The sequence below is a fragment of the Lichenostomus cassidix genome, chromosome 1 (genome assembly GCF_008360975.1).
Source record: "Lichenostomus cassidix isolate B80296 chromosome 1, HeHo_3.0, whole genome shotgun sequence".
Lineage (NCBI taxonomy): Eukaryota > Metazoa > Chordata > Aves > Passeriformes > Meliphagidae > Lichenostomus > Lichenostomus cassidix.
In genome coordinates, this window is record NC_139479.1 from 69,669,998 (window position 1) to 69,680,517 (window position 10,520).

The 10,520-nt window shown below is 38.7% G+C and overlaps 1 protein-coding gene across 1 annotated transcript; it reads left to right on the plus strand.

Annotated features, from left to right (window-relative positions):
• The first annotated feature begins 330 nt into the window (after nt 1-330).
• Nucleotides 331-10,278, plus strand: MTMR6 (myotubularin related protein 6). Its single transcript, XM_085062728.1, has 7 exons — nt 331-448; nt 4,164-4,280; nt 5,910-6,072; nt 6,990-7,147; nt 7,773-7,901; nt 8,885-9,019; nt 10,111-10,278. The coding sequence occupies exons 1-7, from the start codon at nt 425-427 to the stop codon at nt 10,252-10,254; spliced, it is 870 nt and encodes a 289-aa protein (XP_084918854.1). The 5' UTR covers nt 331-424; the 3' UTR covers nt 10,255-10,278.
• Nucleotides 10,279-10,520: the final 242 nt, after the last annotated feature.

The window sequence follows — 10,520 nt, forward strand, 5'->3', positions numbered from 1 at the left end:
CCCTCCGTTTAGTCTCCTTACACTGTACTGGGTGCGGGAGGCAGGGTGCGCCGACCGCGTTCCACCCGGGGAGTAACATCCGTGTTTTCCCTTACAACTTTCCTTGCCGCTCTCTTTTCACCCCCGCTCATTTTCCCGCGCCGCCCTTCCGCCATTCCCGCCCCGCCGCCGTTCCCGCCCCGCCGCCGTTCCCGCCCCGCCGCCGTTCCCGCCCCGCCGCCGTTCCCGCCCCTCAGCCATTCCCGCCCCTCAGCCATTCCCGCCCCTCCGCCATTCCCGCCGCCCGCCGCGCGGGGGTGCCGCAGGGCGCGCGCCGCCCTGGCCCCGCCCCCTGGGTAGCCCCGCCCCGGAAGCGCTGGCGGAGCGGCCGCCGGCTGGGCTGAGTGGCGGCGGCGGGAGCGGCCGCGGCCGAGCGGGCAGCGCCATGGAGCACATCCGCACCACCAAGGTACTCCCGCCGCTGCCCCGCGGGAGAGGGGCGGCAGGGGAGCCGTGGGAGCCCTAGGGCTGGAGGGCCTGCTCTGCCCTGCCCAGGCTGGCGCGTCCGCTGCGGGCAAGGGCGTTGTTGTTGTCCCTGCCTGCCGCTGTTCTGTGGCTCCCCGCGAGGGACTGCGGAGCGGCCCGTGCCGCTGGAAGGGCCGGAGGGCTCGGGGCTGCTCCGCTGCGGCCCTGTGTCGTACTAAGGGGAAAACGCCAGAAATCCTGCTGTGGGGGGTTCTGTGTTGAGTGGGGAGCAGGAGATGCGAGCTGGGAGGAGATTGCAGTTGTTTTGTGCGCTCTGGATGTGGTTCCGTGCAGCTTTCTGGAGTTTTTATAGGCAAATCGGTTGCGAAAACATCTGACTTGTTTCTTTCTTTTTGGAGACTCCGGTGTGTGTTGTTAGGGACACGCAGGCCGTCAGTGCAATGTGTAACGTGTTAGGCTATTAAAAAAAATATCAGCTAAACTGTACTTGACATTTTGGACTTCTCTGACTTTTATTTCCCATTGTGTTAGTCTTATTTATATAATGAAGGCGCAGAACGGTCTTTTTTCCTGATGTGACTGATTTTTAAGTAAGTTTTTAAGTCACAGCTTTTATAGAATTAAATTTCTAACAGTATTTTTCTCACCTTGCTCATCAGCCCTGACTGCAAAGGTTGCTGAAAAGACTCCCCCTCTCTAGTGGGTCCTGGAAATTATCAAGTGATTAATTCTTGAACCTGGTAGTCTGATTTTAGGGTAGGTTTATAGATATGTCTAGAAAAGGAGTGTTCATAGTTTGTGTCCAAATAGTAGATTTATAACCAATAATTATATAAAGGAATAGGCTTTTGATTTTTTGAAGTAATAGCTTACATAACTTTTATATAAGTGTGTATAATAACTACTTCTATTTTTCATATACATGTATCTATGTGAAACAGAAGGAAGATTTCTGATGAAACTACTGTTAGTGACACTTTATTAGTCTTGTACCATGCTGAGAGATTGGAGATAAAGTTTCTTTATCAGCCTGTTTATTTATAAACATGAAAGTCCTTGCTTGGAAACTTAATATTGTATTGTTACAGTCAGTAGCTGATTTTGAAATGAAAGCTAGACTAAAGCTGAAGAGTCTTGATCATCAGAGTAGCTGTTTAAGTTTCAGCCCTGACATTGAGACTAGAAAGTCTGCAGGTCACTGACTTCTTTGCATCAGATTGTGTTTCTGTATGTTTCTGGGGCCCTGCTAGGGAAAAAAATACTTCATGTAACAATGTAACTGAAGAGAGAAATGAGCTCTGAACACAATTTGTGAGATACAAGACTTAATTTTTTTTATAATTGATACAAAAAGCTATACATTCTAAAAAATCAATTTAATGGTTAGAAATAGCGTGATTTTTTCCTGTTACAGATGTGTTGCTCGCTTAGCGTTTTGTAAGCTGTTAGTTTATCGAATAGCCTGATGCATTAAAATGCATATAAGTGAGCATTATAGGTACAGGAAGCAAGAAAAGTAAAGTACATCACCTGTTATCCCCAGGAGAAGGTGATGGAATAGGTTTTATACCTCCTTCAGCTTAAGTTTGCTGGAAGTGTTGAAGTTAAAATTTTCTTAGAACTGTCAGCACAGCTACTTGAAATTAAGTTTAACTTTTTGTGAAATTAAACTGTCCAATACATTTGTGTTGAATAAAGGAGTGAAGTCAACTTCAAAATCACTTCTGAGAGTTTTATACTTAAGTAGCAACAAATGATGAAACTCACTTTATTAAATATGATATTTAATAATATCATTCATGGTGAAATTAAGAATAAGAATATGTGGGTTTGCAATGAATCTTTGAAGGATCCTTAAGGACATTTTAAAGCAAAATGTAGTAGAAGAGACTGAAAATTCTTAAGTAAAATCTGTTTGCATATTTGAAGTTAAATCTGTTTCAGTGAAAATACTGCTGGATTTTCTGCTGGAGATGGAAAGTTTTGCTTAGTTTCACTGCTAAATCAAATTAAACAGCAAAAGAAAAAGGTGTATAATAAGCTGAGTACCCATTAAAGCTGGCTTGAGTCAAGTTTAAATGAAGACGTCATCTATGGAGGCTGAATCTGTGTTGTATTTCAGTTGTCTTTAAGAAGAGTATAGCTACAACTTAGCTTTCAGAATTCTTGAAGACTTTACCTATGTAAGTGGAAGTTGGAGCATTAATGCCTGTCCTCATCTAACATAGAAATAGAGTTTTGAGAAAAGCTGCCTTGCTACAGGCAGGAGAAGGGAACCTTGCATGCCAGCACTTTGTAGGTAGTGTTACTGGAGCAAAGCTGGAGCAGTTTCTGTGCACTTGTCAGTTTGCTGGGGAGGTGCAGTGCCAGGTACCTGAGCAATTATTGCTGCTCATCTGCCCAGTATGAATTCTGTGTTTTGGCTGTGGTGTGTTCTCTTATACTACTCTATACCTGGGGACAGATACCTTGGTGGTTTCAGCATAATATATTTTGAGGTATTAATGTGTGTAGTTTCCGTTTTTTTTGCTTTCTAGACTCAAATCTTGAATATTGTAGTAGTGCTGACTTCTAGTATATATTTGTATTTCCTTCATTCTATTATGTATTCACTAAGTTGTTTTTTTTTAACTTTCAAAAGCAAAATTAGGCATTTCTAGATCATAAGAAACACTGGATTTTTTTTCCTGTTTTGTATGTACTTTTGGTAGGTAAATACACTTGTACATAGGAATTGAAAACGGCTTAGCATCAGCAGAGTAGGTGTGGGCTCTCCTTGTTGCCTCCTCAGGGTGCTGGTCTTGCTGGTGTGGAAGTTTTTGGAGTTCTGCCATGCATTTAATGGTAGCACAGAGCTTTAACTTGGCATTAATGAGATAGTGCTGCCAAGAAATAGAGGAATGCATGGAGATACGCCATTCGCCACGCTCCCTCCCTGTTCTTGCACACAAAGAATCTTGTAATGCTTGGTTCAAATAAAGCACTCTGTGAAACTCATGAACTTAGGAGCAGCAGATAAAATGCAGGCTATCTAGGAATAACTTTTCTTTTGAAGAGTTTTCCATAGGTTTGAGATAACAGTCTTGATGGAGTACCATAAGGAGTCGTTTGCCCTTGCAAGGCTCAGGCTTGAATTATCTGCTTCAAATGCCAGTGCAGTCCTTGAATTTCCAGGAGTTTTTTATAATTATTAGTATAATGCTTACATTTCATTAAGTGTATTTTGACTATGAGGCAAGGTCATAATAATATGGATTTTGGAAGCTGAGTAATTTATAAAAGACATATATTTATAAAAGACAACTTTATAGCTAAAGTTGAAGTCAGGAGAACATAATCTTTATGGCTTTGAGTTCGCAGACAGCCAGTAAAGCATGTTGCTGAGATCAGCTGTTAATCGGGGCTGGCATCTCAAGAACAGGAAATTATTGGTGTGTGTTTGCTGTACTTTGGGGAAGCAGCCTAAGAGCTTAGTAATTAATAATTCTTATTTAAAAAAAACAACCCTGAAACTATAAAAAAGCTCAATACTTTTGTATTGAAACATAGCCCAAATAGCCTTGGGTGTGCTGTGTTATGTTTCCTAACATTTTCAAAATTATTGTACAAACTGACAAAGCTTTTGCTAAGCTAGGATTTTAATTTCTGCAAAAATCGAAAAATAAGTTTTGTTCCCCTCTTCCCTTTTTTTTTTACAGGTCGAACAAGTGAAATTACTGGATAGGTTCAGCACAAGCAATAAGTCACTAACGGGAACTCTGTACCTTACAGCAACTCATCTGTTATTCATAGATTCAAGCCAGAGAGAGACATGGGTAAGGATAATGAATGCTTGTGGCTCAAAGGCATGGGTTCTCCAGATGCGTTTGTTCTTCCTGATCTGAGGTTGAATTTGTTTACTAAAATGTTCTTAGTTGTTCCCTCTGCTCTCCTCCTTCATGGTATCATAATAAGTTAATGATTCACAGTTTATACTCTTGCGTGGCACTGCTGCAGTTGAAATCAGGTCATGTTGAAAATTTTGACTTTTCCTCAAGCTGCTGTAATTCTTCTGTAGCCTTCACTTGTATTCTTGAATGCATGTGTGGTGGTTTTCCTTAAATAACTGACTTGCACCATAATTCTGAGGCATGAGTGGGAGATTGATGCATAGGTGAAGCACCACGTTTAAAATTTCAGACATGACTTACCTTGTAATTAGATTCTATCTAGGTTAAATGAGATAGCAAAAATCCTAAGATCTCAGGTTTGGTGGAATATTGAAAATAATGTGTACTTTTTTAGAGCACTAAGCAGATGTTTCTTCACAAGCATTCATCTCTGGAATAAAAAGTTCCAGATGGGGCTGCAGCTTCTTGTTGACCAGTACCATGGTTGTGCAATCAAAGCTGGCTAGTACAGTAATTCCCATTAGTTTTTATGCTCAGTGCCCTGGTAGCACACAGGTGGACATCAAGTTCTGGAGCCCAGCCACCTGACTTGAGTTAATGCCTTAAGTCTTTCATCCTCTAGGATGAAATATCATCTCCCTGGCTCTGGTTAATTTTTCTTTTTTTAATTTTTTTTTTCTGTGGGTGCATTTTCCTGGTTTACTCTTAATCCAGTATCCTGGTTATCTGACTAAGTGCCTTACGGTGCTTTCACGAAAATTTATTTTCTATTACTTGTTCTTGGATACAAGGTGCAACTTTGTATAAACCAAACAGTTATTCTTTCACACAAAATTGTTTTTTGGGAGAACATGATTCAGAAACGTTACTAGCTTGTATCTCCCTACGCCCTGCATTAAAAGGTTTCATTTTGGGGAAATTGAACCTATACTCCAAGTACCGTGTTTCTGATGATAATGCAAGTACCAAGTATAATTATCAGAACGTCTCCAGGACAGTCTCTTTGTAAATGCATATTTGGCAGCATAGTTTTCAGATGCCTGTCAAATTGTGATCAATGTTTAAGAGGATTTGATTGCTTCAGTGAGGTAATTGAAATTCCATTAAGAACGTCTTGTTCAGTTGAGGTAATGTATCTGTGCCTTTCTTCCCGCAGTTGAACAGCTGTTACTTTCCATGTGTTTACCTAAATCTTGAGTAGATTTGTCACACAGATAATAGAGTTAACAAAGTTAAAAGAAAACTGAACAACCACAGTGGAATTTTACATCTCACTTCTGCATTTAGAAAGATATTTACTGTTTTTTACAAACATTAAATAATACTTCAAAATGGTGGAAGAGAATAATTAAATTTTTATAAATTTTAGTATCCTGATCAAAATGGCATTTTTGGATTTCTGCCTCTAAATGTATTTTTTTATAACTGACTGTCAAAATTAGTCAAAATCCATATTCAGCATTGCCTAATGTGTCTTACATCTGCTGATCTAAATGGTATGCTGTTCTTGTTTTCCATCAGCATGCTTACTCTCTGAATTTTTGTATGGCACAGATACTACATCATCACATTGCTGCAGTGGAAAAACTTCCCTTGACTACTTCTGGCTGCCCCCTCGTCATCCAGTGCAAGAACTTCAGGATAGTTCACTTTGTTGTACCCAGAGAGAGAGATTGTCATGACATTTATAACTCTTTGCTTCAGCTGTCAAGAACAGGTAACACTTGTAACTATAAAAGACTTTTCAGGATATGTGTGGACAAGAAGTTGGTGTGTGTGTAAATCCATGGCTCTTTTATTTATTTTTTAAACATGCATTGTGTGAAGTCTTACATGGATTTGGTATATAAATAATTTTAATGATTAGATATTAATCTGCATAAAAATTCAGAAGCTGTGTTGTCTGGCTTTTGTAGGTCACTGATGTTCCTTAACAGAAAAAGAAATCTCTTTTTTTTTTTTTTTTTCATTTCTAGTGTTATTCCTGAAATTTTGAATATGAATGTGTAGAGTCTCTCGTGTTCCATAGATAAAAACCCACTAAGCAAATCAGTTGTTACTAATTTCATGCAGTTTCAAAAATGAAGATGAAATTTTGATGCTAGAATAACATTACCAATTCAGCTTTACACAAGAGATTCTGTCACTTAGTATGGTCTTTTGCATTTTCTGCTTTGTGTTCAGAGCAGTGAAAAATGCCATCTGTGATACGTAAATAGCATACTAGGAAGAACAAAATTTTTGAGAGTTTTTTTTAAGGGGAACTTTAAAACTTAATGTTTTTAAGGTCAGTTTATGTAAATTTCAGTTCTTGCCTCCCAAAATAGTTTGTTATTTCAGTTCCTGTGAAGTGTTCTAATAATTTTGCCTTTTGCCTTAAGTTTGTCAGTCTTCATTTTGTGATCTGTGCTTTGTCTTTATGACTTTAGAGATGTCTCTTCTGAAATAGGTCAAGCACACTCAGGAAAACTTTCATAACCTACCTCTGACTAAGTATCTGTAATTGTGTCAGTTAACTGTAGGATAGTTGCAGAATAGATATTTCAGGCGTGTCGAGTATCTATTATTTAGTCTTGCTTCTGTGAATCTTGAAGCCTGAGACTTTCTCTCCATTACATATTCTTTACCTTTTAGCAAAATATGAAGAACTTTATGCCTTTTCTTATAATCCAAAACAAAATGAATCTGAGCAAGTCAAAGGTTGGCAGCTTATTGATCTTGCAGAAGAATATAAGAGAATGGGAGTGCCAAATGCTTACTGGCAGTTGTCTGACGCAAATCGTGATTACAAGGTAAGTGTTGTAGTGGAAACATGTTCTGCTCTGCATCTGTTTCTGCTTTATCCTCTGATGAGGCCAACAGAAAACAGCCTAATACTGTGAAATCCCTTGGCTTGCCATATAAGCAAAAACTTGCAGACAGAGAGAGTTAACTCTTTAGTTAGTGTGCCATCTTACAACTTCCTAATTGAAGTTTTTCCCTAGGCCTCGTTGAGAGAGTATGTGTGCTTGGATGCATGAGTTCCTTGGGGTTGTTTCTAGAGTATACTTAACTGTTTGAAGCCCAGCCCCAGTGATTGTGGTGCTCTGGAGCTTTGTGATTTCTCTCTTAACTGAGCAGGCTTCTACTTTAGCGTTTGCAGTGCTGGTTGCGGTGGTGTGGCTGATTCTGAGATTAGATTTCATCCTACTTTGTAGTCTGCCAATATTAAAAAATGAGGGAAATTTCAGTATTTAATTTGAAACACATTCTTAGCATTTCTGCTGCAGAGTTGCGTTCTTGAGAGTGAATGTAGTGAATGTAGTGTTTATCCTTTGTGTCTTAATTCACCTTACATCTTTCAATTGGAATACAATAAAACTAGGACAGCCTTTTGCCTTGCCCATAAAATCTTTTTTGTGCATCTGTGTCTTTCAGATTTGTGAAACCTATCCTAGAGAACTTTATGTTCCCAGAACTGCAAGCAAGCCCATAATTGTTGGTAGCTCGAAGTTCAGAAGCAAAGGAAGATTCCCAGTGTTGTCATATTATCATAAAAATAAAGAGGTATAGTGTGACTTCCTTTTTACTGTAAATATGCTGAAAAGTGTTTCTCAACAGTTGGCAGTAGTTCAAGTGTTGGTAAGGAGATTCAAGTACACTGACTTGTATGGTAAGGGTGTGACTCAGGATAACCCTGAATACAGCTGACATGAGTGGTGCTTAACAGCTCAGCCAGTTTAAAGTAAATCCTTAAAGAATCAGTTGATAATCAGTTGAATCTCCTAAAGTTTTCAGAAACTAATTTTAAGGTAAGTGAAGATAGCTTTCTGTTAAGGGATCTGTCTTCCTTGATATATCAGGAATAAAATCTGTTAGGTTAAAATGGTGGGAAAAAAACCCAATGAAGAACAACGATGAACCAACAAAATAATTGGTTCTTCAAGGAGTTATTTGCAAGGTAAAAAACCCTGCAGGGTAGAAATAAGATTTTGCAGAGGGTGGTGTAAAGCAGCACATACTTGTCTCTGCTGTGGAAAGAAGGACTGTCACCTTGTTGAGTTAAAGAATTTGACTGATGAATGTGAAGCTACTAGAGGGATTTGAACATAATTACATTAGTATTTGAACGTTGGAAAATCTACCTGATACCTTCTGAAATACAACATATCATTGAAAATTACCTCACAGAAATTACATTAGATGATAACAAGTTGCACTTGCAATAATAAAATCATGCCTGCTTTAGTAAAACCACACATAATTAATTCCATATTAAAGAAGTAGCTTGCTTTCTTAAAGTGTAATTTTTCCAGCCTGTAATTTTGTGAATTTTTATGTCCATTATGTAAACTGATAGATTTAAGTTGTAGCTACCAAGGCTCAAGGCTTCCAAGTGCTTAAGAAGTTGAAACATCTGAACTTTATTCAGTTTGCTGGTGCTATCCGCTGAATGAAACAATTTGTTTCAGTGTCTTTAGGGATTTTGCAAAGTACTTCAAGTACAAGTACTCAACTGATGCTAATTTGTTCTTTCTTTTCTCTGGTAGGCTGCAATTTGCAGGTGCAGTCAACCTCTCTCAGGTTTCAGTGCCAGGTGCCTGGAAGATGAGCACATGCTGCAAGCCATCAGTAAAGCAAATCCTTCAAATCGCTACATGTATGTCATGGACACCAGGCCAAAGGTAGGTACTTCAGGTGCTACAGACAAGCCTCTCTTCTTAAGCATTAGAGTACAGGGATAGAGTGTAATTCTGAAAAATTTGGAGTCATGTATGAGTCCATCATGGGCAAAAATGTTTTAAAGAGAAGGTTAAGCCCTCTCTATTCAGGCATTTAATTACTTGCTTTCATAAAGCCAGTAGTCAGCTAGAATTCACTGAATATGCTTCTGAACTTTTGGGAGAGGCATTTAAAAATATACTTAAAACATAGTTAAGAAGTGAACAGTTGAGTGGGATCCAAGTAATTTTAACTGTTTGAAATGAAATTCATGAAATGTTGAGCTGTGATGGGGTTTCTTTTAGAATGGCACACAGTACTATGTTCTGTGTAAATGATATGTATCAACTGTCTCAGAAAGGAGGAACTGGGGGAAATTCTGTTGTAGCATTCTGAGGTCATCGTTGAATGGCTTGAGTTAGAAGGGGTCTTAAACATCATCTTCAACCCCTCTGACCAGGTTGCTCAGAGCTCTATCCAATCTGGATTCGAATGCTTCCAGGATCCACAACTTCTCTGGGCAATGTTTTCCAGTGCCTCACCATCATACTTCATCACTGTCTAAAAAAACTGAATTCTGTTATTTTATTAAGTTGAATTATGTTACGACCTGTGTTACAATGTGTGGGTAACTCTCACTCTTTAGACCCATCTGATTTCAATTAGTATTAATTTCACTCAAGTGTCTGTATACAGGATCTGAAAATGTTGGGGTCTTACCTTTCCTTTGTAGGTGACTTGTTTTGTAGTCTTTGCTCAGAAATGTTTGGACACAAGTAAAAGTTTATTAGTTAGGAATATGGAGAAGAGAATAGAAATTACTGAATGCATTATTCGGATATATGAGTTCTAAATATAGACTACTTTTTTTTATATAGAGTCCCTTTCTTTCACTTCAGTGCTTTCAAGCTGATTTGCCACAAACTGTTTATACTATGTGCTCTTGTGTTTTTTTTCCCAGTGTATTCTGTTGAAATTGCTTGACTTTTGTTTCTCAATTTGATATTTTTATTCCAAGTAATATTTTTCAATATTTTTATTTTCCTCTTTTAAGCTTAATGCAATGGCTAACAGAGCTGCTGGGAAGGGCTATGAGAATGAAGACAACTATTCAAACATTAGGTTCCAGTTTGTTGGCATTGAAAATATTCATGTAATGAGATCTAGCTTGCAAAAACTCCTGGAAGGTATGTTTTAACTGTACTAAAATAGTGTATATGAAAACAGGATAAGTGTTTTTCTGAGGTCTGTAATAATATGTTACACAAACTGCATTGACATTTCTATGGTTTATTCCAGTTCTGTGTTTAGTACCAGTTTGCTCTGCTCTGTGGTAATGAATTACCTTAAACCTTGACCTTCAAACTGTAAACCCAACTGAATGGAGATATTTTGAAGAAAACTGAATGGCACATATGTCTTTAGTGAACTTTTTTAGTGTGTCAGTGAGAAAGACTGCTGTAT